The sequence below is a fragment of the Chiloscyllium plagiosum genome, unplaced genomic scaffold (genome assembly GCF_037043375.1).
Source record: "Chiloscyllium plagiosum isolate Xiang-an unplaced genomic scaffold, Cpla_swu_hap1 HiC_scaffold_32, whole genome shotgun sequence".
Lineage (NCBI taxonomy): Eukaryota > Metazoa > Chordata > Chondrichthyes > Orectolobiformes > Hemiscylliidae > Chiloscyllium > Chiloscyllium plagiosum.
The window spans coordinates 36998241-37019094 of NW_028270170.1; the positions used below are offsets into that span (position 1 = coordinate 36998241).

General features: G+C 44.2%; 1 protein-coding gene across 13 annotated transcripts in view; it reads right to left on the reverse strand.

Annotated features, from left to right (window-relative positions):
* LOC122540004 (supervillin-like) overlaps positions 1–20854 on the reverse strand; it is a 242768-nt gene that overhangs the window by 96626 nt on the left and 125288 nt on the right. For 8 of the 13 annotated variants that reach the window (XM_043675276.2, XM_043675281.2, XM_043675280.2 and 5 more), the window contains 5 exons: positions 20137–20365; positions 17694–17823; positions 15145–15189; positions 12065–12130; positions 11760–11831 (listed from right to left, as the gene is read on the reverse strand). In XM_043675276.2, the coding sequence (XP_043531211.2) occupies positions 11760–11831; positions 12065–12130; positions 15145–15189; positions 17694–17823; positions 20137–20365 (542 nt within the window). The remainder of the gene's footprint in view (positions 1–11759; positions 11832–12064; positions 12131–15144; positions 15190–17693; positions 17824–20136; positions 20366–20854) is intronic. The other 5 variants (XM_087977920.1, XM_087977923.1, XM_043675283.2 and 2 more) reach the window with 4 other exon arrangements.

The window sequence follows — 20854 nt, forward strand, 5'->3', positions numbered from 1 at the left end:
GCACTCATCCACAGATTCAATCAATAAGCACATCGACCTGGACCGAATATACCGATCACTGCAACGGACAGCTGGAACTGACAACCGGAAGCGGCAGAGGCAAACCACCATAAATGCCGGAGGAAAGATCACAGAAGCGCTTCACAGGAGGCTCCCAAGCACTGAGGATGTCACCTAGACAGGGGACGCAACGTCTGCAACACAAATTCTAAGCTCGGCGAACAGAACCACGACATTCTTTCTTGGTTATATGTTTTTGGAGATAAGTCTCTTGATTAAACTTAAAATATAAGCCATAGCTATTAATTTAACCTGGGGCAGTGTTTGTAGAGGAATAAGACGGTGTTATTTTCTGGGTCTGTAGGTTGTGAAGGAGCAAAAATGGCCTTTGCAGTGATATGTACTTCTTGTCAGATGTGGGAGTTTAAACAGAATTTAAGGGTTACTGCGGATTATATCTGCCATAAATGTTGTTGGATGCGAATCTTATCAGATCGAGTGGATCGGTTGGAGAGACAGATAGAAACGATGAGGAATTAGCAACAGCAAAAATATGTGATGGATGGCAGTTATAGGAAGGGGGGAACGTCTCAGATACAGTCACATAGATGGATTATCTCCATGAAGGTTAAGAGAGGTAGGCAGCTAGTGCAGGAGTCTTTTGTGGATGTACCCATTTCAAATAGGTATGCTGTTTTGGAAAATGTAGGGGGTGATGGATTCTCAGGGCTGGCTCTAATGCAACAAGGGGTACGTCAGCTTCCAAGAGATCAATTGTGTTAGGGGATTCTGTAGTCCGAGGTACAGACAGACGTTTCTGTGGCCAGCAGAGAAAAAGCAGAATGGTGTGTTGTTTCCCTGGTGCCAGGATCAAGGGTGTTTCAGAGAGGATGCAGAATGTTCTCATGGGGTAGAGGGGCCAGCAGGAGGTCATTGTCCACATTGGAACCAACGACATTGGAAGGGAAAAGGTTGAGACTCTGAAGGGAGATAACAGAGAGTTAGGCAGAAATTTAAAAAGGAGGTCCTCAAGGGTAGTAATATTTGGATTACTCCCAGTGCTACAAGCTAGTGAGGGCAGGAATAGGAGGATAGAGCAGATGAATGCATGGCTGAGGAGCTGGTGTATGGGAGAAGGATTCACATTTTTGGATCATTGGAATCTCTTTTGGGTAGAAGTGACCTGTACAAGAAGGATGGATTGCACCTAAATTGGAAGGGGACTAATATACAGGCAGGGAAATTTGCTAGAACTGCTTGGGAGGATTTAAACTAGCAAGGTGGGGGTGGGGGGGAGTGGTGGTGGGGGGGAGTGGTGGTGGGTGGGACCCAGGGAGATAGTGAGGAAAGAGATCGATCTGAGACGGGTACAGCTGAGAACAGAAGTGAGTCAAACAGTCAGGGCAGGCAGGGACAAGTAGGACTAATAAATTAAACTGCATTTCTTTCAATGCAAGGGGCCTAACAGGGAAGGCAGATGAACTCAGGGCATGGTTAGGAACATGGGACTGGGATACCATAGCAATTATGGAAACATGGCTCAGGGATGGGCAGGACTGGCAGCTTAATGTTGCAGGATACAAATGCGACAGGAAGGATAGAAAGGGAGGCAAGAGAGGAGGGGGAGTGGCATTTTTGATAAGGGATAGCATTACAACTGTGCTGAGGGAGGATATTCCTGGAAATACATCCAGGGAAGTTATTTGGGTGGAACTGAGAAATAAGAAAGGGATGATCACCCTATTGGGATTGTATTATAGACCCCCCAATCGTCAGAGGGAAATTGAGAAACAAACGTGTAAGAAGATCTCAGCTAACTGTAAGAATAATAGAGTAGTTATGGTAGGGGATTTTAACTTTCCAAACATCGACGGGGACTGCCATAGTGTTAAAGGTTTAGATGGAGAAGAATTTCTTAAGTGTGTACAAGACAATTTTCTGATTCAGTATGTGGATGTACCTACTCGAGAAGGTGCAAAACTTGACCTACTCTTGGGAAATAAGGCAGGGCGAATGATTGAGGTGTCAGTAGGGGCGCACTTTGGGGCCAGCGACCATAATTCTATTGGTTTTAAAATTGTGATGGAAAAGGATAGACCAGATCTAAAAGTTGAAGTTCTAAATTGGAGAAAGGCCAATTTTGACGGTATTAGGCAAGAACTTTCGAAAGCTGATTGGAGGCAGATGTTCGCAGGTAAAGGGACGGCTGGAAAATGGGAAGCCTTCAGAAATGAGATAACAAGAATCCAGAGAAAGTATATTCCTGTCAGGGTGAAAGGGAAGGCTGGTAGGTATAGGGAATGCTGGATGACTAAAGAGATTGAGGATTTGGTTAAGAAAAAGAAGGAAGCATATGTCAGGTACAGATAGGATAGATCGAGTGAATCCTCAGAAGAATATAAAGAAAGTAGGAGTATACTTAAGAGGGAAATCAGGAGGTCAAAAAGGGGACATGAGACAGCTTTTGCAAATAGAATTAAGGAGAATCCAAAGGGTTTTTACAAATATATTAAGGACAAAAGGGTAACTAGGGAGAGCATAGGGCCCCTCAAAGATCAGCAAGACAGCCTTTGTGTGGAGCCGCAGAAAATGGGGGAGATACTAAATGAATATTTTGCATCAGTATTTACTGTGGAAAAGGATATGGAAGATATAGACTGTAGGGAAATAGATGGTGACACGTTGCAAAATGTTCAGGTTACAGAGGACGAAGTGCTGGATTCTTGAAATGGTTAAAGGTGGATAAATCCCCAGGACCTGATCAGGTGTACCTGAGAACTCTATGGGAAGCTAGAGAAGTGATTGCTGGGCCTCTTGCTGAGATGTTTGTATCAATAGTCACAGGTGAGGTGCCGGAAGACTGGAGGTTGGCAAACGTGGTGTCACTGTTTAAGAAGGGTGGTAAGGACAAGCCAGGGAACTATAGACCAGTGAGCCTGACCTCGGTGGTGAGCGAGTTGTTGGAGGGAATCCTGAGGGACAGGATGTACATGTATTTGGAAAGGCAAGGACTGATTCGGGATAGTCAACATGGCTTTATGCATGGGAAATCATGTCTCACAAATTTGATTGAGTTTCTTGAAGAAGTAACAAAGATGATTGATGCGGGCAGAGCATAGATGTGATCTATATGGACTTCAGTAAGGCGTTCGACAAGGTTCCCCATGGGAGACTGATTAGCAAGGTTAGATTTCATGGAATACAGGGAGAACTAGCCATTTGGATACAGAACTGGCTCAATGGTAGAAGACAGAGGGTAGTGGTGGAAGGTTATTTTTCAGACTGGAGGCCTGTGACCAGTGGAGTGCCACAAAGATTGGTGCTGGGTCCTCTACTTTTTTGTCACTTACTTTTTTTTGGATGCGAGCATAAGAGGTACAGTTAGTAAGTTTGCAGATGACACCAAAATTGGAGGTGTAGTGGACAGCGAAGAGGGTTACCTCAGATTACAACAGGCTCTGGACCAGATGGGCCAATGGGCTGAGACGTGGCAGATGGAGTTTACTTCAGATAAATGCGAGGTGCTGCATTTTGGGAAAGCAAATCTTAGCAGGACTTATACACTTAATGGTAAGTTCCTAGGGAGTATTGCTGAACAAAGAGACCTTGGAGTGCAGGTTCATAGTTCCTTGAAAGTGGAGTCACAGGTAGGTAGGATAGTGAAGAAGGCGTTTGGTATGCTTTCCTTTATTGGTCAGAGTATTGAGTACAGGAGCTGGGAGGTCATGTTGCGGCTGTACAGGACATTGGTTAGGCCACTGTTGGAATATTGCGTGCAATTCTGGTCTCCTTCCTATCGGAAAGATGTTGTGAAACTTGAAACGGTTCAGAAAAGACTTATAACGATGTTGCCAGCGTTGGAGGATCTGAGCTATAGGGAGAGGCTGAACAGGCTGGGGCTGTTTACCCTGGAGCGTCAGAGGCTGAGGGGTGACCTTATGGAGGTTTACAAAATTATGAGGGGCATGGATAGGATAAATAGACAAAGCTTCTTCCCTGGGGTCAGGGTGTCCAAAACTAGAGGGCATAGGTTTAGGGTGAGAGGGGAAAGATACAAAAGAGACCTAAGGGGCAACGTTTTATGCAGAGGGTGGTACATGTATGGAATGAGCTGCCAGAGGATGTGGTGGAGACTGGTACAATTGCAACATTTAAGAGGCATTTGGATGGGTATATGAATAGGAAGGGTTTGGAGGGATATGGGCCGGGTGCTGGCAGGTGGGACTAGATTGGGTTGGGATATCTGGTCGACATGGACGGGTTGGACCGAAGGGTCTGTTTCCATGCTGTACAGCTCTATGACTCTATGACTCTATCTGTCGGAAAGAAAACAGAGTCAATATTTCAGGTCCAATGACCTTTCTTCAGAACTGCTCTGCATATATGGGCTTGAATCCCATCAAGGTAAGTGGTAAAATTTAAATTCAGAAAATATATATAGAATTTTTTTAAAAATGCTATTTATTGGGGATCATGTAGCCACTGCCAATTGTCATAAAAACCCAGCAATGCCTTTTACGAAGGCCAACCTGCCATCCTTTACTGATCAGGCCTACATATGACGTGAACCTCACAGTGATGTAGCTGAATCTTAACTGCTCCCTGAAGTGGCCAATCAGATACTAGTTATATCAACATCACTACATATTCGAAAGAAAGGATTGCAACAGGGTAGACCAGCAAGCATTAACCTAGGTATTAGAAGCAAGAATGGCAAATATAGCCTCATTTGACACAAGCCCCTTACAAATATTTAGGGGCTTGTGTCAAAAATGGAAAGAGCTGTCCCACATAATATTCAAGCAACAAACTCATACAATAATACTCTAGGAATCATACCTTAAAATGTCTCAGAAAACGGTACCACTATCCCTGGACATGTATTGTCTCACAGCAGGACATACCCAACTGAGGTGGCAGCATAGTGGTAGACAGTTGAGAGGGAATTGCTCTGGGAGTCCTCAACATCAACTCCAGACTCCCATGGAATCTGTTCTGGGCAACAGGTCATGCATGGGCAAAGAAACTTTGTAGTGCTTACTGCCAGCGCAACCCTTTTAGCTGATGAATCAGTTCAATTGAATATCACTTGGAGAAAGCATTGAAGATAGCAAGGATGTCAGTGTCCATTGCCAGACAAGCTTGACAGTATCAGTACTGACCACACTTGTTGATTCCCAAAGGAACTAACTGTTAGACTTGGTCTATGGCAATTGTAAGAGAAGCAACAGAAAGGAAAAACGTACTTGAACTCATCCTTGCCAATCTACCTGGCATCTGCCCATGACTGTATTGGTAGGAGTGACCATAGCAAAATCCTTGTGAGACAAAGGCCTGACTTCACAATGTGGAAACCCTTCACTCTTTTGTGTGGTCATACCACAGTGCTCAATGGGACAGACTCCAAGTGTCCTCAAGAAGTCACATTGGATTTGAAGCATCAACTCTGTTTCTCTCTCCACAGATGCTGCCATACTTGCTGAGTTTCTCCAGTACTTTGTTCTTATTTCAGACTCCAGGCCATGCTGTGGGCCATCAGCAGCGACAAAATTGTAGTTATCCACAATCTATTACTTAGTGGCCCGGCAGATCCCTCAATCAATCATTACCTTCAAACCAGGAGATCAACTCTGAACAATGAAGAGTGCAGGAGAGAAGGCCAGGAGCAACACTCGGCTATGTGCATGCCAAACAGTGGAAGAAGCATCCAATAGACAGCATAATCAAAGGATCAGTTCAAAGCTCTGCAATTTTGCCACATGAATGGTGGTGGGCAATTAAACAACTAACAAGAGGAGGAGGTCCCACAAATACCCCCATCCTCAATGCTGGTGAGCCAAGCACATTGGTAGAAATGATAAAGCAGAAGCATTTGTACTAACATCAGCTAAAAATGCCTTGTGGTTAATTCATCACGGCCTTCTCTGCAGTTGCTAGCTTTTGACCAATTTGATTCACTCTATGAGCTATCCAATAACAGCTGAAGGACAGTGTAAAGCCTGACAACATTCCGGCAACACTTCTAAAATCTTATGCTCCCGAATTAGTCAAGCCCTCAGTCAAATTCTTCCAGTACAGCTGCAACACTGGCATCAACCCAACAATATGGAAAATGTTTGAGATATGTCCTGTCCACAATAAGCAGGTCAAATCCATTTAGCCAATTACCCCCTATCGGTCTATTCTTGATCACCAGCAAAGTAATAGTAGAGGTTGTCAACGGAGGTTTCAAATGACACTTGCTCAGCAATGATTCTGCCAGGGTCACTCAGCTCCTGACTGCAATATAGCCTCTATTGTTTTAGATTAGATTCCCTACTGTGTGGAAGCAGGCCCTTCGGCCCAACAAGTCCACACCAACCTTCTGAAGAGTAACCCACCCAGACCCATTTACCTCTGACTAATGCACCTGACACTATGGGCAATTTAGTACGGCCAATTCACCTGACCTGCAGGAGGAAGTCCACGCAGACACAGTGAGAATGTGTAAACTCCACACAGACAGTCGCCCGAGGCTGGAACCAAACCTGGGTCCCTGGTGCTGTGAGGCAGCAGTGCTAGCCACTGAGCCACTATGCCACCCTAACATAAAAAGAACTGAACACTAGAGATGAGGTGAGAATGGCTGCCTTTGACATCAAGGCAGCTTTTTGACTGTAAGTGGTATCAAGCTGCTGTAGTAAAACTGGAGTCAATGGGAATCTGGGGAAAGAAAGATCACCACTGGCACGAGGATGATGATTGTGGTTGTTGCAAGTAAATCATCTCAACTCCTGGACATGGTTCAGGACATGCCTGAGCTGCAATTAGTATTATTGGAGCTGCATCCATCCAAGCAAATGGCAATTGTTCTATCACACTCCTAACTTGTACCTCACAGATAGTGTACAGGCTTTAGGGAGTCAGAAGATGAGTTATTCACCACTGAAATCCCAGTCTTCTGCCTGCACTTGTAGCCATAGTATTTATATGGCTGGTCCAGTTCAGTTTCCGACCAATAGTAATCTACAGGATGTTTATAGTGGAGGATTCGGCAGCGGTAATGCCATTGAATGTCAAGAGGCAATGGTTAGATTCTTTCTTGTTGGAAATGGTCATTCCTGCATTGAGAAGGGGGAGCTAAAATATTTCCACTTCTCAACCCAAGCTAGATATCATTCAGGTCTTGTTATATTTGGACATAGACTGCTTCATTATCTAAGGAGTCACAAATTATGCTGAACATTGTACAATCATCAGTGAACATCCCACATTCTGACCTTATGATGGAGGGAAGGGCATTGATGAAGCAGCTGAAGCTGTAACATTTATCAACAGGAACCTGTTGTCTATAAAATTTGAACCTCTTCAAACCTTGTTTTTCTTTATTCACCCATGAGGTTAGGGAGCTGTCAGCACCGCACTGCTTTCTCCATGGCAATGCCTTGGCTAATCAGAAAGGAGTTTAGATTAGAGTGGTGCTGGAAAAGCACAGCATTTCAGGCAGCGTCCGAGGAGCAGTAAAATCCACGTTTCGGGCAAAAGCTCTTCATCAGGAATACAGGCAGAGAGCCTGAAGAGTGGAGAGATAAGCTAGAGGGGGGGTGGGGGGGGGGGGGGGGGGGGGGGGGTGGGAGTGGGGAGAAAGTAGCATGGAGTACAATAGGTGAGTGGGGGAGGGGATGAAGGTGATAGGTCGGGGGGGAGGGTGGAGTGGATAGGTGGAAAAGAAGATAGGCAGGTAGGACAAGTCATGGGGACAGTGCTGAGCTGGAGTTTGGAACTAGGATGCAGTGGGGGAAGGGGAAATGAGGAGACTGTTGAAGTCCACATTGATGCCCTGGGGTTGAAGTGTTCCGAGGCGGAAGATGAGGCGTTCTTCCTCCAGGCGTCTGATGGTGAGGGAGCGGTGGTGAAGGAGGCCCAGGACCTCCATGTCCTTGGCAGAGTGGGAGGGGGAGTTGAAATGTTGGGCCACAGGACGGTGTGGTTGATTGGTGCAGGTGACTCAGAGATGTTCCCTAAAATGCTCTGCTAGGAGGCATCCAGTCTCCCAAATGTAGAGGAGACCGCATCGGTAGCAATGAATACAATAAATGATATTGGTGGATGTGCAGGTAAAACTTTGATGGATGTGGAAGGCTCCTTTAGGGCCTTGGATGGAGGTGAGGGGGGAGGTGTGGGCACAGGGTTTGCAGTTCCTGCGATGGCAGGGGAAGGTGCCAGGATGGGAGGGTGGGTTGTAGGGGGGCGTGGACCTGACCAGGTAGTCACAGAGGGAACGGTCTTTGCGGAAGGCAGAAAGAGATGGGGAGGGAATTATATCCCTGGCCGTGGGGTCTGTTTGGAGGTGGCGGAAATGTCGGCGGATGATTTGGTTTATGCAAAGGTTGGTAGGGTGGAAGGTGAGCACCAAGGGCGTTCTGTTCTTGTTACGATTGGAGGGGTGGGGTCTGAAAGGAGTTGCCAACCAAACTTCTCCAATGGTATACTTTGTTGTGATTGTTTGAAATTTGGCATTTTTGTGTTTGTCCTAGTGGGTGCAAGGTGAAAAGATTCAGCAACATGTCACTCTTTCTAGCAATTTTAAGATTATGTACTATGCTTCTTGATTTGCCCACTAGAGGAATTTCTCTGTAATCTGCCCTGCCAAATCCTATTAAACAGCTCAACCAGATCACCCACAATCTTCTATTCTGCACACATATCTGTGTATCTACCTCACACACAAGCAGATAATTGGATACCAGGGAGTGATTATAAGGCGATGTGGTGTAATTTTTGAGTAAACTCCAGGTGGGGGATCTTGAATCGCTTGGAAGGCACATTGCAAAACAATGACCTGTGTTGCTTACAGATCAAATTTACGTATTGCAGGACAGAGCAGCAACGCAAAGTCCAATAATCACCATTATAATGCAAATGCAGGGTGACAAGTTTCAATGTTGTGAACTGTACTTTTCCAACGTTTTGATTAGATTGCAGTCCTTTTAGACAGAGGTATATGTAAGGCAGTAATGCAGAGACCTAAAGCAGTGCTCTGAGAGGGACAGGCTCAAATCCCAAAAGGGCAGCTGGTGACATTTTAATTCAGTTAATAGTAATGTGCAGTTGAAAGGTAGTATCAATGACACTGGCCAAGAAAATATTATTGATTGCTGTAAAACCTATCTGATTCATTAATGTCCTTGAGGGAATCAAACATTACCTGCTGTGGTCTACATGTAACTCCAGACCGACAGCAATGTGGTTGACTCTTAACTGCTCCCAAGGATGAACAACAAATGCTACAGACCATGCCAGCAATGCCCACATCCCATAAACAAATAATGTAAAAAGACTTCTGAGGGAATGTTACTAATTGCTGATGCCTGTTCTCCTGATATTAATGGATATGTATCCCAATGGCAGGTTCTCTGGCGAATCAAGGTGGCACGGTGGCTCAGTGGTTAGCACTACTGCCTCACAGTGCCAGGGAACCGGGTTCAATTCCAGCCTTGGGCAACTGTCTGTGTGGAGTTTGCACATTCTCCCCACGTCTACATGGGTTTCTTCTCACAATTCAATCCAAAGATATGGTGGCCATGCTAAATTGCCCTTAGTGTTCAGGGATGTGTAGGCTAGGTGCATTAGTCAGGGGTAAATGGAGGGTAGGGGAATGGGTCTGGGTGGGTTACTCTTCGGAGGGTCGGTACGGACTTGTTGGGCCAAATGGCCTATTTCCACACGGTGGGGATTCTAATCAATGTTGGCACAACTATAGGAGCAAAAACACCGCCACATCTTCCGCCTTGCCAAACTGAATTATTTCCAGCAGGAGGTAGAGTGGTATAGTGACACCAGACAGAACTGATTGGACACTGCACACTCTGGAACACCCTGAACACAGGGTCACCCACATGCAGAATGGAGGACACTGCATGCTTGTGCTCAGGAATAAATCTCGAGGATTTTACAAATTATACTTTATTCTCAGTGTTATAAAGTTTTAGAGTCCTATAGCACGGAGACAGACCCTTCAGCCCAAACTGGTCCATGCCGACCAAAATGTCCATCTACGCTAACCCTATTTCCCTGCACTTGGCCCATATCCTTCTAAATTTTTCCTATCCATGTATTTATCCAAATGCCTTTTGAATTTTGTTAATGTACCCGCTTCAACCACTTCCACTGGCAGCTCATTCCATATGCGTACCCCCTTCTGTGTAAAAAAGTTGCCCCTCAGATTCCCTTTTATTCTTCCCTCACTAACCTTAAACTGATGCCCTCTAGTCCTCGATTCCCCAACCCTGGGAAAAAGGCTGAGTGCATTCACCTATCCATGCATCCCTTGATCTTATACACTTATACACCTATAACTTACGTACGATTTCCCCTCAATCTCCTATGCTCTAAAAGAAAAGGTCCTAGCTTGTCCAAACTCTCCCCTATAACTCAGACCTTTGAGTACTGGCAGCATCATTATAAATTTCTTTGCAGTCTTTCCAGTTTAATAACATCCTTCCTATAGCAAGGTGACCAAAACTGAACACAATACTCCAAGTGCAGCCTTACCAACATTCTGTAAAACAGCAACATTACTTCCCAGCTTCTATACTCAATGCCCTGACTGATGAAGGCCAGTGTGCCAAAAGCTGCCTTCACTGCCCTGTCTACCTGGGACTCCACTTTCAGAGAACGCTGCACCTGAACTCCAGGGTCCCTCTATTCCATTACACTCCTAAGGCCTTACCATTCACCATGAAACTTCTACCTTGATTTGACTTCCCAAAATGCAAAACCTCACACTTATCTGTATTAAACTCCATTGACCACTTCTCAGCCCACTTCCCAAGCTGATCAAGGTCCTGCTGCAATTTCTGATCATCTTCCTCACTGTCTATTTTCCCGTCATCTGCAAACTTACTAATCATGATTTGTACATTCTCATCCAAATCAGTGATATAAATAACACACAGCAATGGGCCCAGCACCGTCCCCTGAGGTACACCATTAATCACAGGCCTCCAGTCCGACAAGCATCCTTCCATTATTACCCTCTGTTTTCTACATCAAGCCAACTGTGTATCCAATTAGCCAGTTCCCCCTGGATTCCATGCGATCTAACCTTCCAGAGCATCCTACCATGTGGAAACTTATGAAAGGTCTTACTGACATCCACATAGACTACACTGACTGCCCTACCTTCATCAACCTTCCTGGTAATTTCATCAAAGAACTCTAACAAATTTGTGAGGCATGATCTCCCACACACAAAGCCATGCTGACTATTCCTAATCAAACCCTGTCTTTCCAAATACATGTATATCTTATCCCTCAGAATCTTCTCAAATAAGTTACCCATCACAGATGTTAGGCTTACTGGTCTATAGTTCCCAGGTGTTACTTTGCAGCCCTTCTTGAATAAGGACACAACATTCGCTATCCTCCAGACTTCAGCGACCTCAACCACAGCTAACAATGATGTAAAAATATCAGCCAGCAATTTCTTCTCTAGCCTCTTGCAGCGTCCTTCGATATATTTGGTCAGGGCCAGGAGATTTATCACCTTCATACATTCTAATCCATCCAACACCTCCTCTACTGTGACATGGACTGTCCCCAAGATATCACCACTATTTTCCCCAAGTTCCCAAGTCGTCATGTCTTTCTCCAGTGGGAATTGTAAAAGGAGGCTGTCTGGGGAACAGATTATACAGGTAAAGGGGAGGGGGTTATTCCTAGATATCCATTATTCTCTATACACTCAAACCAAACACAGGAAATAGATAAACTGTCACCTTTCGTCTCCACAGACACTCAGGGCCACTCTGACTGAACGTCGCTTCTCTGAGCTTGTGAGAAAATGCTTCCTTCAAGAAGAGAAAGAAAGAGACAGAAGAATGATAAAGAAAAACTGAAAGTAGATGTGAAAACTGCATCAGCTCAATTGTAACTTTGTGACTGGTCCACTGACAGAGTAAACATTGGGCCAGATCGGAAACCCACAGCCACGGTTAGTGCTGAGATGTCACTCAGCAGCATGCGTTGAGTATCTCAGCTTATACGTTAACAGGCATGAATGATGGATAGGGAAGGAGCTCACCTGGTCATACATGATGTACTGGCATGGTCTATTAGCAGGGGGATAGATAGAGGAATAGACTGGGTCCTACAGGTGCCAGGAGAGACAGAATGGAGAAAAGTTAGAACAGGATATGACAGGGCAGCCAGGGACAAGTGCAAAGCCAACACAAATACACAATTCCTTAATTTATTTAAATAATAGAAGGAGCTTGTCTCAAAAATCCATTTATGCAGCAGTATCCAAGCAACATCTTGTATGACCTCAGAAATTAAACGTAAAAGCAAGGCAATGAATAGTTAAAGGTGGAAAACCAAAGTTTGAATCACTAGGATTATTGAATCACTACTACTAATACTAATTACAGATGAAAGCAAGATTGTGTCACTCTGCAGGAAATATCTTGTAAATAAAATTACACCATAAAGGATTCTAGCCAATGACCAATTTCCCAGGGTGTTGGGCAGCTGTTATTCCTATTGTTAAACCATGAGATGGAACGCAGGAGCATCAATAGTTGTGATGTCCTTGTGGTATTATTGCAAAACTATTAATCTGGAAATTCAGCTAATGTTCTGCGGACCTGGGTTCAAATCCTGCCATAACAGATGGTTGAAAGAATTCAATAAAGAATCTGGAATTAGGGGTCTACTAATGACTATGAAATGATTGTTGGGGGAAGAATCCATCTGGGCCACTAATGTACAGGAACAGGAGCTGCTGGTCTCAGTGGGGAATCAGTAACAGGAGCTGCTGGTCTCAGTGGGGAGTCAGTAACAGGAGCTGTTGGTCTCAGTGGGGAGTGACTGACAGGAGCTGCTGGTCTCAGTGGGGAGTCACTGACAGGAGCTGCTGGTTTCACTGGGGAATCAGTAACAGGAGCTGCTGGTCTCAATGGGGAGTCACTGACAGGAGCAGCTGGTCTCAGTGGGGAATCAATATCAGGAGCAGCTCGTCTCAGTGGGGAATCAATAACAGAAGGTGCTGGTCTCAGTGGGGAGTCAGTAACAGGAGCTGCTGGTCTCAGTGGGGAATCAGTAACAGAAGGTGTTGGTCTCATTGGGGAGTCAGTAACAGGAGCAGCTCGTCTCAGTGGAGAGTCAGTAACAGGAGCTGCTGGTCTCAGTGGGGAATCAGTAACAGAAGGTGTTGGTCTCATTGGGGAGTCAGTAACAGGAGCAGCTCGTCTCAGTGGAGAGTCAGTAACAGGAGCTGCTGGTCTCAGTGGGGAATCAGTAACAGGAGCTGCTGGTCTCAGTGGGGAATCAGTAACAGAAGGTGTTGGTCTCATTGGGGAGTCAGTAACAGGAGCAGCTGGTCTCAGTGGAGAGTCAGTAACAGGAGCTGCTGGTCTCAGTGGGGAATCAGTAACAAGAGCTGCTGGTTTCAGTGGGGAGTCACTGACCGGATCTAGTGGTTTTCACGGGGAGTCAGTAAAAGAAGCTGCTGTATCAGGCAAGCTCTTCAGGGAAGGAAACCTGTCATCCTTACCTGATCAGGCCTACATGTGACTCCAGACCCTCAGCAATGTAGTTGACTCTTACATGCTCTCTGAGCAATTAGGGATGGGCAATAAATGGCCTAAGAAGCTCACATCCCATGATTGAATTTAAACAAAAAACCTTTCACCTTTGACTTTCCATCCCGTCCCTCTGGATTTCTTCCCCAATTCTCCTGAAGGTGTTGCCTGTCACAGAGCTACAGCTCCACAGATGTAAAGTTAAGCAATAACAAAAACAATCCCACAGAAGTGTACTCCAGCAGCTTTTAACTTTTTCCAGTGACTCCTTTAACATATCCCCTGTCACCTGCATAGTATATGGCTGTTTGGGAAAAATAGATAAATAAATTAAAGGATAGATTTGATTTCATTGGGATAATGAAGAGTGATTCTCAGCAGAGATGGAATGATATGAAATGATCAGAAACTAACTAATCATGCAGCCATATATGCAGCATGATGGGTGAGAATTGAAATGAAAGGACCAAGGAATGCATCCATGTGAAGTTAGTCTTTAAACTGTGAAGTAAATGTTTCAGCTTGTTAGTGCTCCACAAGTAGACACAATTTTGTTTCCATCTGAACTGCAGGCAGTCACTATTGATTAGATTAGATTCCCTACAGTCTAGGAACAGGCCCTTCAGCCCAACAAGTCCACACCAACCCCCTGAAGAGCAACACACCCAGACCCATTCCCCTACATTTACCTCTGACTAATACACCTAACACTACAGGCAATTTGGCATAGCTAATTCACCTGACATCTTTGGATGGTGGAAGGAAACCGGAGGAAACCCACACAGACATGGGGAGAATGTGCAAACTCCACACAGACAGTTGCCCGAGGCAGGGATTGAACCCGGGTCCCTAGCTCTGTGAGGTAGCAGTGCGAGCCACTGAGCCACCCCAAATAGATCAGCTGAAAGATAAGATGCAGAGTATTGGGACTATAGGGTACAAACCACACAGTTCTGTCTTCCCAGTGTTGGGTGCAGACTGTAGAATAACTCGGAGACTCAGATTTACTTAATTCACTCTTTGTTCTTTCAAGAAGTTGTACATCTCACACTTAACTGCCATTAAATTGGATAGGGAGTTAATTGAAGTGATGGTGAATTTTATTTTACAAGCTGTACTGAGATTTTGAAGTTTGCTTCGGATTTTGCTATGTACAACTGTAGTGTCCCTTGGACGGTGAGTCTGTTTGAACTCCAACTGCAGGGTTCATTCCTTGTAACCGAAATGACAGGTTTGTTTGTTTATGCACTTGTTCCTATGCAGTAACCAGCAAGAGAACACCAGTCAGGTTGAGGGAGATACCAACCCACGGGTAATGTAAGGAGTAATGCACACAAAAAATAAATCAATGATTGAAATTCCATGATTGGCAAGGAGAACCAATCCTGCCTGTTCCTGTAACTCACAGTTTCAGAGAGGGGTGTTCCATACAGGAGATGTGATGTTTAGTGGCAGAGGGGTTATGATGGGCTTGACCAACTGAAAAGCATTTTCCTCAGTCATGCAACATACTTTATTCCTGGTTTACATGGTGTCATTCTGCTCCCCCCCCCATGGCCTTATCTTTGACTTGTGCTCTTACCCAGTACTGAGGCTGCTCTGCATCACTCAGATACCCATCTTCTCCCTATATTCAAGACGAAAAGGAAAAAAAGATAGAGGCAGAGATATATCGAAAGGAAAGAGTTCTCAGATGAGGTAGTGAACATATACATCAAATTAGCGAAGCACACTGGATGTTGAGACAGATTTGGGGGAAGGGTGGATACAATGGGAGCTAAGGATGAAGGAAGTAAGTTTTCTCTTGGCCTGGCTTTCAGTTGAGTTCCTTAACTGGTAAATCAGTCTTCAAATGTTCGCAATTGCTGAGGGATCAGAACTGAGTCTACTAATATTATACGGGTGGAAAAGGACTCCAGGATGTTTGCAACATTCCTTTCAGAGACAGTGAAAATGAATGACCCTCGATTTCCTTTCACAATTGTACCACAAACATCACTGGAACAGAATGTAGCCTCAGGTGAATAGCAAGCCACAGAATAACTAAAAGGAGGAGCATTTATATGACCTCAAGATGTCCCAAGCACTTTGCATTCAATCACGTGTTTGTGAAATTGTCATGCAGGAGTCAATGGCAACATTGTCCTTTTGGCCAGTCCCAGAGACCACACTTCCAGAATGTCCTCTGCCCTGAACCCTGTGTGCCCTCTACCTTGTTCCCTGTGTGGCCTCTGCCCTCTACCCTGTGTGCCCTCTGCCCTGAACCTTGCGTGCCCTCTGTCCTCTACCCTGTGTACCCTCTGTCCTCTACCCTGTGTGCCCTCTGCCCTGAAATCTGTGTGCCCTCTGCCCTCTACCCTGCATGTTTCCTCAACAGCAATGGAATTCTTGAATTAAACTTCCATTTTCATCTGTCAGCTACCCCGGGGCTTTGTGTTGATGATGAATAGTGATCAGATTCCAAACAAGGAAGACTGAGGCAATGATTCAAAGTTTAAGCACTGGTTTTCGCCAGCTATTTCACTCTCATGAGAAGGACAATTTTGACAGTCTTCGAAAGGAACCCACCTGGGAGGGAAGTTCGCAGTTTGTGACGTGTCTGCGTACTGCAGTTGTCTGGATGCTTTGCTTCAAATAGGATCAGGATTGATGAATAGATTTGTTTGATACATGAGCATCAAAAATTTGAATACTTTGCTAAGTTTAATCCTTATCAATTGTTCCTTTCCAAGCCGACGGATACAGAAGCCAAAATGGAATACCTCTGCCAGCGACATCAATCAGTTAACTCAGCACAGACCTGGGATCAGACTAGGAGCGGTCTTGGAGTTCACAATTCAGCAGTGCACTGCTATAAAAAGCTGAGCTATCGGTCGACTTGGGCTTAATGCATTAATACTGCAGTCACAACTTGAAAGAGGCAAACTCCATCATTTGACATTTTCTGAATTTTACAAGCTCTGGTTTCTGGTAAATATTGCACGTCATAAAATCAATGACTTAATTACAGAATCTCTAGACACATAGACATAAACACAGATACATACACAGAGTAACATTTTAAACATTAACAATAAATACACATTGTGAAATAAATGATTTAATTAGAGAATCTGTCTACTTCTACACAGACATACATGCAAGCAGTGATATCATAAACATTAACAATTGATACACATTATAAAATGAATGATTTAATCACAGAATCTGTTTACACACACAGACACAGACACACACACACACACACAGACACACACACACACAGACACACACACAGACACACACAGACACACACACAGACACACACACAGACACACACAGACACAGACACACACACACAGACACACTTTTAAACATTGACAAGAAGAAATCATAAATATCTTTCACTCCTGTGGAACACTCTTAGACATTGAGTTTCAGACATTGTTCCAAACCCTTACAACTCAATGTCTGAGAGTGTTCCAAACCCTTACAACTCACTCTCAGACATTGAGTTGTAAGGGTTTGGAACACTCTCAGACATTGAGTTGTAAGGGTTTGGAACACTCTCAGACATTGAGTTGTAAGGGTTTGGAACACTCTCAGACATTGAGTTGTAAGGGTTTGGAATGCACCACCAAAGAGTCACTCAAAAGGGAGCTAGCTGGTTATTTTGAAAAGTAATATTATCCTTAGTTAGAGGGAAGAAACAGGAGCATGGCATGGAGTGAGAAGTTCATTCAGAGAGCCAGTGCAGACATGGTGGACTGAATGACCTGCATCTACACTGTAACCATTCTATGATTTTGTAACTGCTGGGAAAATAAACTTGACTGAGATATAAATTTAAACCAGAGATATCTGCAGGGTGGTGTTACCAACTAGGTTCTGTGATATATTTGGGTTGATATGTAATATCTTCTACAGTTCCTGTTAATAGAAGATTAATTATAAAGATCCTGATTCAGTTCTTCTGCTATTTATGAATCACATTATAGAGTGTTTCACTGACCAGTAAAATCTGCTGGTACCTCCAAGCCCAAGTTTAATTTCCTTATGAATATTCCTCAAGAAAGCAGGGGATTGGCTCTACATTATCAGCATGACTGAGCACTCTCACATTTCAACTCCAACCTGTCATCACTCTGTTACCTTTTTCTTCCAGGCACCTTCGACTTGTTGGAGCTGACTGTAGCGTTCAGTCAGTGGGACATGAACATCACTCTGTCTCTTGTTCATTTTATTCTTCCACTGCTCTTCCCCGTCTTTCAGTTTCTGCAACCTGGTGTGGAGGACACTCATGAGATACAATAATATTAACAGTGACTTCTGTTCATCTGTAATGCAATGTAAAATGTTCCAAGGTGTTTTCAGGGGAGCACAAAAAATTCTGATACAAAGCCAGATGAGGAGATATTAGCAAATGTAATCAAAAGTGTATTCAGAGGGGTAGGTTTAAGGAGCATTTTATGCTGAGCTTGCATAGGACAGTGTTTGGACCTCAGCTGGAGTATTCTGTACAGTTCTGGGCACTACACTTCAGGGAAGATGTGAACACATTGGATACTGTGCAGAGGAGGTGCATGAGAATGTTTCCAGGGTGAGAAACTTCAGTCATAAAGATAGATTGGAGACATTAGGTCTGTTTTCCTCGGACAAGGAGAAGGCTAAGATGAATTTGGGGAGGTGTTGGCTGAGTAGTATTATCACTGACCTGTTAATCCAGAGACCCAGATAACATTCAGCGGATCAGAGTTCAAATCCCACCACAGCAGATGGTGGGATTTTAATTCAGTGAAAATCTGGAATTAAAGAATCTAATGATGACCATAAATCCATTGTTGATTGTCAGGGGAAAAGAAACCCATCTGGTTCACTAATCTCCTTTAGGAACGAGACTGCCTTCCTTGTCTGGCTGGCATGTGACTCCAGACCCACAGCAATGTGGTTGACTCTTAACTGCCCTCTGGGATGGGTAATAAATACTGGCCTAGCCAGTGATGGCATCATCCCATGAAAGAATAAAAAAAATTAAAACAAGTTTTTAAAATCGTCAGGGGACAGCATAGACAGGGATAAACTGTTCCCACTCATACAAGGATCAAGATGAGAGGGCAAGATAAAATGAGACATCAGAAAAAGACCTTATTGTCACATTGAGTAGTTGGGCACAGCCTGGAAATATGGTGAACTGAGGCCTTCACAGAGGGCATTGGATTATAAGTTAAACAGAAACAGTAGGAAGAGGCAGGAGAATGGCACAGAGAGCCAGTGTAGACATAGTAGGCTAACATATATTGCAACAGTTCTGTTATGTGTGAGTTTGAAGGAAAATAGGGAGAGGGAGAGTTTAGGAAGAGAATTCCAGATCATGGAGTGCTAGCAGGTGAAGGCACAGCCACCAGTGATGGACGGGGGTGGGATGAAAATGGAGATGTTCAGGAAGCCAGTATTAGAGGAACACAGATATCTTGGGGAATTATGCAGCCAGACAAGGTTACAGAGATAGGGAGGGGTGAAATATGGAGGGATTTGATGAGTGAATTGAGATTTGGTATGAATTAGGAGATGAAGCCAAGATTACAGAAGGTTGAAGCCCAGCTGGATGTGCATTTGAATAGTCACAGGTTGAGTTAATAACAGCATGTAGATTATAGTGGTGCTGGAAAAGCAGAGCAGGTCAGGCAGCATCCGAGGAGCAGGAAAATCGACGTTTCAGGCAAAAGCCCTTCATCAGGAATAGAGGCAGGGTGCCTGCAGAGTGGAGAGATAAATGAGAGGGAGGTGGGGGTGGGGAGGGATCCTGTAGCAGAGAGGTTGAGACTGAGATAATATTAGGTGGTGTTCCAGAGGGTGAAATAGAATTGTACATACAATTGTAGAAATCAGTCAATGACTCAGTGAGGAACAAACTGGAAATAGAAATGGACTCACACTCATTTCTTGCTAATGAGTATCTCTAACATATAAAGCAGCCATTTTACATGAAGCAAAACAAATGTTTCCACACTGTAAGTAATCTAATCTAATCTAAATCAGAATAAATGAGAATGGCATCCGAAAATAATTTTGTGAATCTGTTTGTGCATGTTTGGGAAGACATAGGCTGGCGAGTGACATAGTGGATGTTAGCGGATGATGGATGTTAAATTCTTTTTACATTCATGATTTGATGTTCACTGATGTCACTGTATCTTGTGCAATAGAAAGGCTCAGGGCTGTACCTGAAGAAAAGGCTGGGCTGATTAAACAAATGTGGCCTCACTATTCTCTGGCACACAGGCACTACATTTGCTCAGTTGCCCCGTTGAAGGTAACTAACCATCATTGCTGCCAATTACCTGTTGTATAAGTCTCACCTATATGAGATTTGGTTAGGAAGAGAACCACCTTCAGCAGTGCTACCTCCCACAGTCAAACAGCATGCTGCTGATCTGGCATATATCAAACATGGCTGAGTGGACATGAAATACAGGAGTTACCTGGTCTATTTGACCAAACCAGTCAGAGATAGACAGATAAATGGAGGAGAGGAAAGCAGGAGGGATTGCAGTGAACCTGAAAGGTAGGGAAGATTTCTTCTCAATCTCTGTACCTGTCCTTGACAGACGTTCCTACGTTAATTGGAGTTAGGGATTGCTCCACATTGTCGTCATCAAGTAACTGTTTCAGGTAGCCCTCGCCTTGCTCTTTCCCCTGCGATGTGCAGAGGTTATCAGCTGGTTGCCACTGCGGGAGGGAACAGTTGTCTTTCTGGTGCCATGGTGGTGAGGAAGGCGGTGTTGAGAAATTGTCCTGTTCTGGCTCTTCAGATCCTTCAGTGTCTGAATTAATGGAACAGAAATATGTTCAAACTAACCTCTCAGCAAAAGGAGTAACAATACTTACACTGGTTCTAACCGCATTAACTGAAAATATCAAAGCTCCACATTTACTATTACAATTAGATTTAAAATTAAATCTTGTCTTGCAAATATTTTAGGTTTCCCCCATTAACTTGTCACCAGGGAGTGAGATCTAGACAGTGAGCACACAGGCAAATCTAGTTTTCGTCCCCAGCCAAGTATTTCACAACAGCAATCACTAAGTCAGCACCATGAACAGGAACCCAGACTGACTTTCCATTTCTCTAGTCTTGAATTCTTAAGAAAATGATGAAGAGTCATTTTAATTCAGCCATTCAGAATGACCTTAATGTCCTGCCTTTGCTGTACCTACTTCTTATTTTAGATGATGTCAGTTTTTTTTCACCTCCACTATCTGGCAGTTCATTTTCACAGCTTAATCATTTTCTCTATGAAGGAATTCTTTAC